Source organism: Pseudopodoces humilis, chromosome 5, assembly GCF_049639895.1.
Source record: "Pseudopodoces humilis isolate 2021_Gansu_Grassland_sample_001 chromosome 5, ASM4963989v1, whole genome shotgun sequence".
NCBI lineage: Eukaryota > Metazoa > Chordata > Aves > Passeriformes > Paridae > Pseudopodoces > Pseudopodoces humilis.
The window spans coordinates 70,070,718-70,085,010 of record NC_142204.1 but is presented as its reverse complement, the minus strand read 5'-3'; the positions used below and the strand labels follow the sequence as shown (position 1 = coordinate 70,085,010).

The window sequence follows — 14,293 nt, the reverse complement described above, 5'->3', positions numbered from 1 at the left end:
GGTGGCTAAACACTGCAGCAGGCACCAGCAGGAACTCTGGCAGCTTGCTGAAAATGAGGTTCCTCACTTTTTCTCTTGGAAAGTTAAACCCGAGAGAATCAGAAATTGCACCTGTTTGAGGGGTCAAGTGCAGAGAAAAGTGGAAGAACAGAAGTCTTCAAAATAAGATCACATTTGAGATCGGGAGATTATTTCACAACTGAGGGCTGAAACTGAAGTTTATAAGTCTTTGTCTAATACCAATAGGATTTTTTCCTCTTCACTCACAGAAGCTCAGGAAAATCAGCTGGCATTGTGAGCAGTATCCCAGGCTCCTCTTGGCTTCCTCAAGACAATTCCTGCTCCTGAGGCAAGCTACATTTTGTTTCCTTCTTCTGGGTCAGGTCCAGGCTAAGGAACAGACTCCCACGTGACACTTCTGACTCCCCGTCTTCTGAAATACAAATACAAACATCAGACCTCAGGTATTTTTGTCCCTTGATGAAAGGAGGGTAGTTTGGCTTTGGTGGTTTTTTTTTATTTTTGCTTTCCTTCCTGAAATAGCCTCTAGTGATCTTCAGGCCAGGAGTCCACGGGCTGCTGCTCACACTGTCGCTCACGTCAGAGGTATCAGCCCTTCATGTTCCCCACCTTAACCCCAAATCTGAATTCCAAACATTATTACTTTGTGCCCAGTTGCACAAGGAGATAGGTGACGACATTCAGTAAAATCGGATTACTGGCCAGTTAAATGATCCCAAGCTGGATCCCAGCCCGAGGATTTTCAAGCTACGCAGACTTCCCTTGTTCATTTTCTGTGAGAAGAGGTAAATATTGCCAGGCTGCCTAGAGACGTCAGTCAAATGTTGTGACAAATCTGAGTGCAGCCAAGAAGGAATTACAAGGTGCAGAGAAGATAAAACTGCCTTGGGGAATTTATCCCAGCACTGTGAAGCACAAAAGCAACTCCTACTTTATGTTTTCTTCTCCTTTTCCCAGTTTACTTATAAATTGCAGAAGAAATGGGGTGTCTGTACCCTTTGGGGAATCACAAAATTATTTTGAGATTTCCTCAACAAGGAAATCTTGTGTCATGTGGAGTCTTCCTCCTCCTGAGAGGAGCCCAGCTGACTTGCATACCTTGAAACCACTGACTCCCTGTGCTGTTCTTTCACAGCCTTGCATAAATATTTGGCTGGAACACACAGACCCAGGTAAATGTGAACCCACATCAATGTCAGGATTAAAAAACACACTTGACTCGCTTAAGCCCAGGAGGTTTTAAAAAATCATAATGTCAATAATAAATTTTAAAGTAAATTCTTATTTTTGGCTCCCACTTCTCAGACAGATGTGCAGGCCATTCTCCAAAGGGTTTCCCTTCACCTCTGGGACATTCATGTTTGGAGTTGAAAGCAAAAGCCTCTACATAATTTCCTGGTCTTGTGATTTTGGTTGCCCAGAGCTGGGAAACTCATGATAAATTAGCACTGCTGCATGTCTTGGGGTGTCAAAGCCTGTTTCCATCTTTCTGGGAAACATCGATGCCTTTTTGACACCCACAGAAAATTCCCAGTTTCCCCAAATTAGCGTTTTCTCCTGACCTTTCCCTCAGCTGATGGTTGGGATATACTTTACCAGACACCCAGCTTTTGAAGCAGTCATGTTAAATATCCCTTTCTTTTTGCCATCAGCTGCTCATGATTCATAGCCTTGATCTGACACCCTCAGTAATTATCCCCTCTGCAGCAGAGGCAGATTTGGAGCTGGCACAAGCGGGAAGGCGCCCGTTACCCTGCAAAGCAGCGGGAATACTGGGAGACCTTCCTGCTGCCCTCCTGGAAATGGAGGCTTAGCTCCATGTTTCTGGATGAATCCCTTTTTCCAAGAAGTAGAGGCCATGCTGTTGTTTTAGCCACCGTGGTAACTGCCAGCAGCCAAGGTTTGAGGTAACAAAAGAGAGTTACATCCAACAAGTCTGTTTAGAACTCACAAAACTGCCTGTGCAAGTGCCAGGGTGCCTTTCGTGATAATTAGGAGAAAACCTACATCCCACATCAGCAATCTAGAAGGATTTAGATGCTCAGGGGGTGAGGCTTCCTCCTCTTTGCCCAAGGCCAAAGGACCAGCATATCCCACATCTGCTGATGGGACCAACCAGACAGAATTCTTCTCCTGTCTCTTGTTAGTTACAAACACCACACAGTGAAACCAAATCCAGACTGACTTTTAAGTGGATTTCAGACTGTTCTGTTTTTCTTAGGTTGCTGCCAAGGGAGCTCTGTTCTTATCTGTTATCCCCACAGCCCTCAGTTAGAGAGGAGACCCAGCATACCGTGGGGAAACCCCCATTTCCCAGGCAATGAGCCACAGGATATTTTTGCAGTTTTTTATAGGCACTGGTGACATAAACAGAGAGTTTGATGAGCTCAGTATCACCTCCCTCTTCTCTGTGTGTGTGGTGTGTATGGGTATATGTGATCCCAAGGTGATCCCAAATTAATCCCACCTCCAGATGAAAATTCCAAATAAACCCCAGCCCTGATGAAAATTCCAAAATAAACCAAATCTGGATAAAAATCCTCAAGTAACCCACACCTGGATGCAAATCCAAAATCAAACTCTAAACCCCCATCCAGATGAAAATCCCAAATCCACCTCCAAATGTTCATCCTGATAGAACCCACACATTTTTGCCATGCAGGTAGGAATCCCAAAGAGACCCCCAAGTCCTCATCCAAACAAAGACCCTAAATCCTTGTTCATCTGGGTGGGAATCCAAATTCAATTTACAAACCACCATCCAGATTAAAACTCCCAATCCACCACAAGTGTTCACCATGATAAAAACCCCAAATCCATCCTCAGATCCAGTGAAACCCCCCAAATCACTCCTAAGTAGGTTGAAATGCCAAGTCATCCTCACTCCTCTTGTTCCAATAAAAAGGCAAAATCCTCCCCAACATCCCAAATCCAATGAAAACCCAAACTTCCCCACACAGATGGGAATAACAAATCCCCTCTCAAATGGCCCACACTGTCAAAAAACCCAAATCTTTCCAAAGTCTTCGTCCTGATGAATATTCTGAACTCCCTCCATACAGTCAGGAATCCCACCACCCCCCAAGGCCACATCCCAATGGAAATCCCAAATCCACTCCTAAATAGAATGTAACCCCCAAATCTCCCCAAGTAGTTGAGAATCCCAAATCCCCTCCACAGATTTCCACAAAACCCCAATGAAAGCCCAAAATCATCCCCAGCCCTCCAACTCTAACAAAACCCCTGAATGTCCCCATGCGGTTGACAACACAAATCCCAATCCAAACAAAACCCCTAAACCCTCTCCAGCCTCCTAACTCCAAACAACCAAATCCCCCTAAACCTGCTCTCCAATGAACCCCTAAACCCCTTTCCAACTCAAACAAAATCCCCAAATCCCTCCATGCAGTTGAGAACCCCAAATACTAGTAAAATCCCTAAATCTTCTCCAACCTTCCAACCCAACAAAACTCTCAAATCCCTCCATGCAGCTGAGACCCCCAAATCCCTCCACACCCCTATACTAACAAACCCCTAAGCCCTCTCCAACCTCCCAATTCCAGTGAAACCCCTAAACTCTCTCCAACCTCCCAACTCCAACAAAACATCCAAATCCCTCCAGGAAGTTGAGAACCCCAAATCCCCTCTCCCATATTTCCATCCTAATGAACCCCTTAAACCCTCTCCATCCTCACACCTCCAGTGAAACCCCCCAAGCCCCTCCATGAAGCTGAGAAGCCAAAATCTCCCCCAGACCCCCCATCCCAAGTAACCACCCATCCCCTCTACAGGTGCATCCCTCGCTCCTTGCTGCCCTCTCTATCCCCATCCCCATATCCCCATCCTCATCCCCATCCCCATCCCCATCTCTATCCCATCTCCATCGTCCCCCTCACAACCCCATCATCCTCATCCCATCTCCATCATCCTCATCCCCATCCCATCTCCATATCCCCATCCCTATATCCCCATCCCCATCTCTATCCCATCTCCATATCCCCACCCCATTCCCATCTCCATCCCATCCCCATCCCATCCCTGTCCTCATCCTCATCCCCATTCCCATCCCCATCCCCATCATCCCCATATCCCCATATCCCCATATCCCCATATCCCCATATCCCCATATCCCCATATCCCCATATCCCCTTATCCCCATCTCCATCCCATCCCCATCATCCTCATCCCTATCCCATCCCATCTCCATATCTCCATTCCCATATCCCCATCCTCATCCCCATCCCCATCTCCATCATCCCCATCCCATCCCCATCATCCCCATCCCATCCCCATCATCCCCATCCCATCCCCACATCCCATTCCATCCCCATCCATGCGCTCTCTCCCCCCGCTCCGGGGGCGGAGGCGGGGGCGGTCCGGGGCCGTTCCGCGCCTCCCCCGGCAGCGGGAGAAGGGGGGGCCGGTGGCCGGGGCCGTGGCCGGGCCGGGGCCGGGGGAGGGAGGGCATCGCCCGCCCGCCCCGCCGGGAGAGAGCGCCGGGAGCCGCGCCGGGAGCCGCTCCGAGGCACCATGCGGGCTGCGGGGCTGCTGCCGCTGCTGCCGCTGCTGCTGCTGCCGCTCGGTGAGTGCCGCCCCTCCGCTTTCCGTGCCCTCTTGCCCGCTTCGAGCATCCCTCTCCTTCCCGCCGCTCTCCGCTTTCCCCGCTTCTATCGGCGAGTTTGGCGGAAAAGCAGCCGGGGGACGCCGGGCGCTCTCCCGGAGCCTGAGCGCGGCTTTACCGAGGCTCTGTCGGAGCCCCGGGCACGTCCAGCCCTGTGCGGCAGCGCAACTTGGGGCTCGGGAGCCGCAGTGCTGCTTCGTTCTGCGGAGGGACGAGCCCGAGCCTCCGGCTCTTCCCTCCCGCATCCCGCTCCCCAAACCCCCGCGCGGGGGTTCGGGCTCCTGGGAGAGCGCCGAGCTCCTCACCCCGCTTTTGGGGTCCCTTCGGGAGAGGGGGAACTTTGGGTTCGGCGTGGTGGGGCTGTTCTTGCAGTGGTCCAGGTGCTGCACCCACGGAACGGGAGGCAGAGGTGCGTGAGCAGAGTGGGGAATACTGCTGGAGACAGCAATTCCCTGGTGGAAGTTGATGGTGGAGTTGGGAAAAGGTTAAGCTGGAGACTCTTGGGGATGTGTCGTGCTGGGGAGGTTTGGGAGTGGAAACACTTCCTGGGGTCCTGCGGTAGTGTTGGGGTTCAGGGTGATGGAGTGGGAGTTGTGGTTCTCTGGTGGGGTGTTCTGTGGAGAGGTGGCCATAAACCACACGGAAAAGTAGCAGGGAAAGGAAATGCACTGATGCTTTCCAGAGTGAATAAAGGTAGGGAGGAGTGGGGCATTTCTTCCTTGTAATCAGGGAAGGCAAGGGAGGTACAAAATGAAAATGAAATGAAAATGAAATGAAATGAAATAAAATAAAATAAAATAAAATAAAATAAAATAAAATAAAATAAAATAAAATAAAATAAAATAAAATAAAATAAAATAAAATAAAATAAAATAATAAAATCTTGTTCCAGCTCATGGCTCCCAGAAGAGCCTCTGTGGAGCTGAATGTGCTTGTATTCAAGGTAACAAAAGCTGGGGGATGCTCCGGAGGTAAAAGCACAAGTGGAGGCAGGGCCCTGGGGATTTAACTCTGGGGTGAATTCCCAGAAGTCTGGCTGAAATCCCTGCCTGCTCCTTTTTTTTCCTGTTCCTCTTGGGACTCACGGGGTTTGGTGGGCGAGCAGGTGTAAACATCTGCTCCTGATGCCAACATGGGCGTTAAAAGAGATTTCTCTTCCCATTAAAACGCAGGAAGCCCTGAGCATCATTAACACTGGCATAAAGTAGGAGCTGTTAATGCAATTTTTCTTGTGCTGGCCAGAATTTAGCTGAGTTTAGCTGACTTTGCCTTCTCATGAGGTTCTGTTCTGTTTTCCAAAATGAGGTGGTAAATACACTGGGGTTGGGACAAAATGGGTTCTCAGTGGGAGGATGGTGTGGGGACCTGGTTCTGTAACACTCTGAAGTGATCCTGTTACATCTTTCTCAAAAATTAATTTATTAAATCCTTCAAAACAATGTTTTCTAACATTTGTTTCTGCTCTTAAATTTTGAAATAAGCTCCTTAGAGATGCTTTTATGTTGCTCCCTGGGTATTGGAGCCAGGATTTTGATCCTTAGGGGCCAAGATAGGCATCCCTATTTGCTGAGTGTTTGGGCTCAGAGTCCCAGCACTGCTTAACTCCAAGACTGGTATCTGCTTTGATCCTCTGAGTTTCTCAAAGCCTAAAATTTGTCTTTTTATTTCCCTTCCTCCCTAAATGGGAAGAAGTTTGGTTTGTAAGTGAAGCTGTAATATTTTGGGTATCTTAGGAAATAATGGTTGGGATGGAGCCTGCATGATTTGCTGTGTTTAAACTGGATGTGAAATGAGAGTTAAGGATTTCAGAGCTCATTTTTGGAAGGTGACAACTTCTGTGTGTAGGACAGAGCAGAACCAGCCTAAGGTCGCTGAAGTTTTTAAAAGCAGCTCTCTGGGGTAGAGCAATTTCCTTAGAAATACTGACTTCCAGGCTTGTGCTTCCCAATCCCCTGGTTCTGCAGAGATTCCCCTTTATATCCTTGCTTAAATCAGAAGGAAATGAGCCTCAGACAAGGCACAGCCAGCGTGTACAAGAGATGCAGCAAGTATAGCATTAGGCAAAAAAACATCTTTAAATTCCACCAGCCGGGGAGGGGCTCAGAGTTACCCATTACAGCATCTTCATGGGATATTTTATTTTATTTATTCTTTCTCCACATTGCATCTTGTATTCCCACAGGCGGTCTGATAGCAAAATTACATCAGGAAGAGACAAACAATACTTTTTATTCTCAGGGGATTCAAAAGAGCCACAGCTCAAACCTGTCCTGGGGGCAAAAAAGGGCAGGAAGGGCTTTTACCGGAGATCAAGCACCGGGCTCAAAGCAAACCACAGACTGATGGGTTTGAAATCCTTGTTGCCAAAACACCGCTTCTCATTCCCTAAACTGCATTCCCAGGCTACCTCCCCGGTACTGAGAGCTCCCTGGTACTGGCAGTTTGTGTTTGTCGACGAGCTGTCAAAGATGTGCACTTTAAAAAAAAAACATTTTATCCATTTGAATACTAATCCTGACACGGGCAGGAGGAGGCAACTGGGGCCATGTCCCCAGGAGGAGAAGAAAAATGTTTAACCAGAGGGTTTTAGAATCAGCATCAAAACAGATGGGATTCTTGTTAGATATTTCATCTCTGAGGAACTTTGATAAGATTTTTGCAACCTTTTTGCCGTTTTAGCAGTGCAAATCCTTCGATTCCCCGCATGGACACAATAATACTACCCTGGGGGCTGTTTGGGAGGCTTAATTAAAGGATTGTTTGTAAATCATTTGAAGATTCCTGGAAGAAAGGAACTGGAACCATGCAATATACTGATTTAATTCCAGGGAGTTGCTCTAGAGGTTTGTGAGGAGGGTGATCATTCATGCCGGTGATGGGAGACTGGCTGGAAAAATCTGCTCTCAGCATTTACAGGGAGGCTGGGGTAGCACTTTGGTTATTATTTTCCCTCTAAACCATGTGTTTTGTCTCCCCATCTGCACTTCTCAAAGGCCTAAACCCAGCAGCGTGAGTTCTGGGGTGTTTCTGGGGACTGAGGGAGGTAATTTACGGTGAGGATCCCCCTGGCTGTGCTGTGCCCCCATTATCCTGGGGGTTTTATCGCTCTGTGAGAGCAGAGGAACTGTTGGGGTTTAGGTACCCTAAATTTTGCCCCTTTATCTGTGATGCTGCTCTGGGTGGCCCCTTTGCCATGTCCCCAAGGACCCACCACAGCACCCAGAGGCCCCTGAGGGGAGGATGGGGTGAGTGGGGTTTTATCCTTACAGAGTGATGCTCTGTGGAGGAGAGGTCCCACTGTAACATCTGCCTCAGCTGCTCTGTGCTACAGGGGCTCAACCCCCAAGCTCAGGTGCCTCCAGCAGCTTCATCTCCAGGTGGTCCAGGCAGGATGATGCCTGTAGCAAACCCACCTGTGGATGTGCAGGAATTCCTCCCTCTCCACTGCTGAGCTGATGGCGAGTGACAGAAAAGTGCAGGTTGTGATCCTGAGTGTGCACCTGACCTCCGGCGTTGTTCCCAGCCTGACACCACTCCTGCATGACCAAGAGCCACCCTCAGCTCTGCCCAGAGCAGCACGAGAGGGTTTGGGCCCTGCAGGAATCCGGGTGGCCCAGTTGGGTCCATTCCCCATGTGCAGGCATGTGAAATCTCACCAGCCCTCTCCAGAGCTTTCACACGCTCCTGCCAGCTTCCTGCTCCAGAGCCTGTTTACGTGCTCAGCTCCTTCCACAACTGGCCCATCTCCACCTAAGGATGTTGTTTCTGAATTCTTGCAATGCCTGCCCTTTCCTTCTCAGAGAGACCCTGAGCAAACCTTGCTTTTTTTTTTTTTTTTTTGGCTTTTTTTTCCCACTCTCTAAGCAATGCACGCAGTCATCTGGCATTTGTTGTTCTCCAGCTACCTGTGCTCCGTCCACTGCCACCCCCAGGGCTTTCCCAAATATTCCACATTGCAGAGAGCAGTTCCTTTAGGCTTGGAGCTGCCAAACAAACCCATGAATTCTTTCACTTGCAGTTTGTGAGGCCACCCTGATTCCCCATTGCAGCTCCTTTGGGGATGTGCCACCCATCTCCCCCTAAAACCTCTCTGTTTGACACTGGAGCCTAATGAAAAACATATCCTCATTTTTATCCTGAACTGCCTGGTGGGATGGTGTCCCTCACCCAGAGTGAGGGTGCTTCCTCCTGTGCTTCGTAATTTGGGAGGTTTGGGGACAGTTTGTCTGAGCTTCGTTGGGTTTGAAGTGCTCTACTTAAATATTTGTTGTAGTGCTGGGCTGAAGCCTTGCAGTGTTTTATTCTGGAGATCCTCGAGGAATACACAGATCCACAGCAAACAGGCAGGAGGGATGTGCTCTGCAGAGGTGTTCAGCCACTGGAGCTATCCAAAAACATGCTAATTTTTCTGCTAAGAAACCCTGTCTGGGAAGGTAGACAGATCTGGGGAGAAACAGATAATCTTCCTTGTCACTGTACAAAAATCATATAAGATTTTTTTTCTCAGCTCTAAATGGAAGAGGTGAAATGCTGTTTAAAGGACTGGCTCTGGTGGAGTTCCTCTCTATTTTTCCAATGTTTGGTGGCAAGACTGTGCAGTGAGTGGGCAGGGATGGGGGGATCCTCTCAGCTGGGGCTGCTGTGGTACAAATAGCATCAAGAAGTGTTCAAAGTGTAGATGTGGTGCTTAGGGACATGGTTTAGTGGTGGACCTGGACTTAATGTTCCTAGAGGTATTTTCCTACTAATGATTCCATGATTCCATGGGCAGGGACAACTTCCACTATCCCAGGGTGCTCCAATCCCTGGCCTTGGACACTTCCAGGGATCCAGGGGCAGCCACATCTGCTCTGGACACCCTGTGCCAGGGCCTCCCCACCCTCACAGTAAACCTGAAGTTCCTTCAAAGGTGACTAAACCTGTTTCAAGTTACCTGCTGGCTTTGAATTGCAAATAATGCCTGAAATAGTGATTTTTGGTGGGAATCTTGGAAAATGACAGCAGTAACTTCCATGCCTTTGAGGAGTGCAGAACTCTGTGGTGGCTTATTTGAGGTGACTTTTGAGAGTTCCATGCCCATATGCACTTTCTTTGAGCTGTTGTGTGTCTTAGAGCCAGCCTTTGGCACTGAATATTGCTGAAATCCATTGGGAACCCAAAAATGCCAGGATACCCTAAAGAGGAAAAACTCCCTTTTTCATTCAAGAGGTGAAGCAAAGCTGCTCAAACTCCATAAGCACCAACATCCTTCATTTCTCATTTGCCTGTTGGGTCCCAGGTCTTGCTGATGGAAGTTTTCTCACCACCAGATGTGCCTGTTTAGCAAATCTTTGCATCCCTGCAGCTCTGCATGTTGCAGTTCCTTTTTCTGCCCGGTAAATAACGCGCGTCTCACGACTCGCTTGGCCGCGGGCCAGGCGCTCTCAGCGGACACCGGTGACAGTTTGGTGACAAAGCATTGCAAGGACACAAGGAGAATTCAAACAACTTATTAAAATCTACTCAGCGTGATGTCTCAGTGCCCAACAGAGAGCGGGAGGGGGAGGGAATGGGAGTGAACCTTTATTTTGGGCAATGGGAATTCCAGCGCTGCTGGAACATCTACTTTTAGATGTGCATCCAAAATGAAGAGCAGAGGGAAGGGAACAGGCCAGGCTGAGATTTGGCTTCCATAAAGACTCCACTTGAGAATAACACCCAGGGTTCTGTGTCTTGGGGCTGGGTGGCAGCAGGAAGGGGATGGGTTCCAGTTTGGACAAACTGGGATGACTGGACTTGAGGAGGAAGGAAAAAATTGGAAGTCACAGTGTGACTCTTCTGCTTTTTCCTCCCATTGAGGTACCCAAGGTAAGGCCAGATATTTTACTAAGGTGTTTAAAGTTGAAGCTGCATTATCCTTGAATCCAGCTGTGCCTTCTGAAGGCAATTCAGGTGTGTCTCAGGATGATTTGTCCACCAGAGATGCTTGTTTCCATAAAAGCTCCCCAACATGGTCTTTTGTTGCATCAAATATATCCAGGACCTGCCCCTGGAAACACTTACGTTGTGTAACACTGTCTGTATGTGCTCAAAAATGTGAAAAAAAAAATTGGCTTTGGGATTTGGACAAACGTCTTGCTGGTGGGTCAGGAGTGCACCCTAAAGGCTGCAAAATGAACAGGCAAATAAGAACACGGTCCTTGGGTTTAAAAAATGTGCTTGTTGTCAGGTGCAGGGCAGATCCTGAGAAATAGGCAGAGATGGGATCTGTGTTAAAAGCTACTCTAAAACTGAAAAGGTAATTTTTTTCTTTCTGAATTTTCTTTCTGAATTCTGAACATTTTAGATGTTGCCTTGAGGTCTGGTTCATATCCTTATCATCCTGAATAAAAAATTGGATTAATCCAGTGGCTTTTTCACAGGCTCTGTGTGCAGGGAGCTTTGGTCTTAGGCCACATGGCTGATGAGGGTGGCGAAAGGGGAAGGAAGGTCATTTTGCAGTGGAAGAATAAGGCCTCAGTTATTAATGGCAAAGGCTGAAATTTTCTCTCTCAGCCTTAATTGATTTTGGCAAATTTAACTGGAGGAGGAGGTAGAAATTGGCTTAGAAATTAAGCTCTAATACTTAAATATATATTAGATCTATTGTAGAGAGATGAGGAGACAGCCTTGTTAGACATTTATTCTAAGTGGCTTCTGCTGAATACAGACAAAGAGAAAAATACCCAATTCCTAACTTGGACAAAGGGGACTTGAAAGGCTCTTCAGAAAGGCTTGGAGAAACTCTGTTTGAGAAAGTCCTTCTTTGAAAGCTAATAGCAAAGACCACTTTTTTTTTCTCCCCTGCTCCCTGGAGTCTAAAGGCAGGAGGGCAAGATAAGGCATTCCACCACGTAGGCAAATGGGGAAAAAAAAGCGAAAAGTTTAAATGATACTGCTGCAGGCTGTGGAAAGTGGAGAGCTCTCAGGGTGACTATTATGTGCTGCTTATCAAAATACTGAGCTCTGACTGTGAGAAAAAGCAGAGTAGTTAAAGAGATGCTCTGTGCCAGCACAGATCTGGTTAGCAGTGGTTATACTGGAGCAACATCAATTAACCAAGGTCCTCGAGATTATATCTATAGCTACCCATATCTATATCTATCTATATATCTATCTATATCTGTATTTAAATCTAGATTTAGATCTAATATATCTATATCTGTATCTATATCTATATATCTATATCTATATAGATCTGCATTTGAATCTAGATCTGCATTTAAATCTAGATCTAGATCTATCTATATCTAATCTATATCTATATATCTATATATCTGTATATCATTATATCTGTATATCTATATATCTATATATTATATCTATCTCTATCTCTATCTCTATCTCTATCTCTATCTCTATCTCTATCTCTATCTATATCTATAACTATATCTATCTATCTAATCTATCTATATATTTATTAATATCCACATTAAATAAGCAATAAAGTTGTCCTCATTGGACATTTCTACCTTATCAAGCAGCAGAATAAATGTTTGAAGCACAGGTAAGGGAAGAGAGTTTTCTGCTGCTTACGGAGTCAAGTTAATAAGGAGCCTCAAAGCAGGCTGTGATTGCAGAACTCTAAATCAGTATTCTCATCATGCATTTTTTTACAGCCATCACTCTCTGCTGGCAACCTGGTTCGGTTTTGGAGCCTGAAGGAATAAAAACAACAAATAAATAAGAATTTGTTCCTGTGGGTTTCTCTTGGCAAAGCGGAGAAAGTAGCAACACACAGTAAAAGCAGAAAACAGCCTCCTCCTGTTTTATTTTCTTTTTTGTTGGCTTTTGCCTTCTAATATTGGTCTCATTTTCAGATGGATCAGCACTTTGATCTGGTTTGACACAATGCTAAGAAATGTTTGTTCTCTCCACTGCCTCATTCTAAGGGTGCATAAGTTTGTACCAAATCACAGCATTGCCATAAAAACCTGAAAATCCTGTGTGGCAAGGAAAATCTGTGATACCTGTGCTGCAAATGGGATGAACCAGCAATTCTGGGGCTCCCAGAAATCCTGATCCAACTGAGAGACAACCAGGACAAAATATAAGCAAAATGGGACAGAGCATCATGTCAGCTGTGAAGACAAAGGAAAATTCACAGCCCTGAGCCCAAATTTTGAGCTTGCAGGAGTTAATCTCCCCATCACCTCCACTCTCCCAAGCCCCAGGGTCATTCCCATACCAAAAAGCCAAGGAGAGATGCTGGTCTCTTTGACAAAAAGAATAAATTTTCCTGTCCTGTTCAGTACACGGAATGCTGCGGATAAAGAAAGTTTAGAGATTAATGCAACACCCTACTATAGACAATTATTTTGTTTCCTTAAAATTTTCCCAGATGGCTAAAAAAAGCCCTCAAGGCTCTCAGTCCATGTGATTTTGTGGGCTTCTAAGACAGTTCCTACCCACGAATGGCACCAATAAATCCCCATTAACCGCATTCAACTGGAGAATGATCTTTTTTTCTCATTAAAGCCTCACAAAGGGTTCAAAACCTCATTTTATGGCAGGGTGCTTTGATTTAAATTGATGTGGCTTAAATTATGAATTTTAATCATGACTTAAAATACAGAAGGAGAAAGTCATAACTTGAATGATTTGATTTTTATCATGGTTTTCATTTACAATTCATAGCTATATCCCTTAACCAGGCCTGATTCTCCTCACTGTAAAACTTAGAGATTTACAGCCCACTCTTGCCTTTCAACTGTGTTTTCTAACCAGGCTGGCACACTCTGAACATATTTGTTGAAGGAATTTTATAGCCTGAGACCTCTCTATTTTGATTTCTAATTTATGCATCTCTGGAGTCGTCCTTGGTAATGATGAATAAAACTAATTTAGTGTTTAATGGTGGAAATCACTCTTTGCTTGTAGAGGAAATTTCTGTTAAACTGACAAATGCAAAAGAGCATTTACAATTCCTTTAAGATACATTAAATAACCGAGGACCTGGCTACCTAATGCAATAAACCTTGCTGAAAAGTTTTCAGTTTAGTGCTAAGCAACTCACTGAGCAAATCTCCAGCGTCAATCTGCGATGGAGTTAGTGACTGAAATGAATTGTTCTGCGTCCCTCGAGGGTTTCAAATAAACAGGATTCATTCTCTTAAAATTCACTTTTACCGTTTAAAATGGGAGAGGAAACAATTTTATTTTTCGTCTGCTGGTTTCCAGTTGTTTTTGCAGCTTGGAATTAACTGTTGAATTAATTCTGAATGTGTCTCTCCTTAATCTGCGAAGGGAATTTCAATGGATAGCTGAGGTTTATGCACATAATGTTTGACTATCTAACTGACTATCCCATGCTGAATGTCTGGATACTCTGGACATCTGCCCATAGCATAGGCAGAAAGCAACTAAAGAGGAGCAAAAATTAACAAGACTTACTTTAATTGACTGCCCTGTTTTTGTCTCACATCCAAATCCAGCCCCACTTAGTGTTGGAAAAGCCGAGTTCCCCAAGAGCCGTGGGTGTCCTGGCTGGGTTTAGTCTCACTGCAATCATCTTTTTGGTGTTAGATGATAAAATCTGGTCTCCCAAAAATTAGGAAGAGATTTGTCCTTCATGGATTGTGGCTCATTCCCCTCATCCAGCCTGTTCTGATGTGTCCCTTTGCTGATCCAACA

At 46.0% G+C, this 14,293-nt stretch overlaps 1 protein-coding gene across 4 annotated transcripts in view; it reads left to right on the top strand.

Moving 5' to 3' along the window:
- The first annotated feature begins 4,461 nt into the window (after positions 1-4,461).
- PODXL (podocalyxin like) overlaps positions 4,462-14,293 on the top strand; it is a 44,661-nt gene continuing 34,829 nt past the window's right edge. For all 4 annotated transcript variants that reach the window (XM_088055480.1, XM_088055479.1, XM_088055478.1 and 1 more), the window contains exon 1: positions 4,462-4,603. In XM_088055480.1, the coding sequence (XP_087911606.1) occupies positions 4,552-4,603 (52 nt within the window). In that variant the 5' untranslated portion in view covers positions 4,462-4,551. The remainder of the gene's footprint in view (positions 4,604-14,293) is intronic.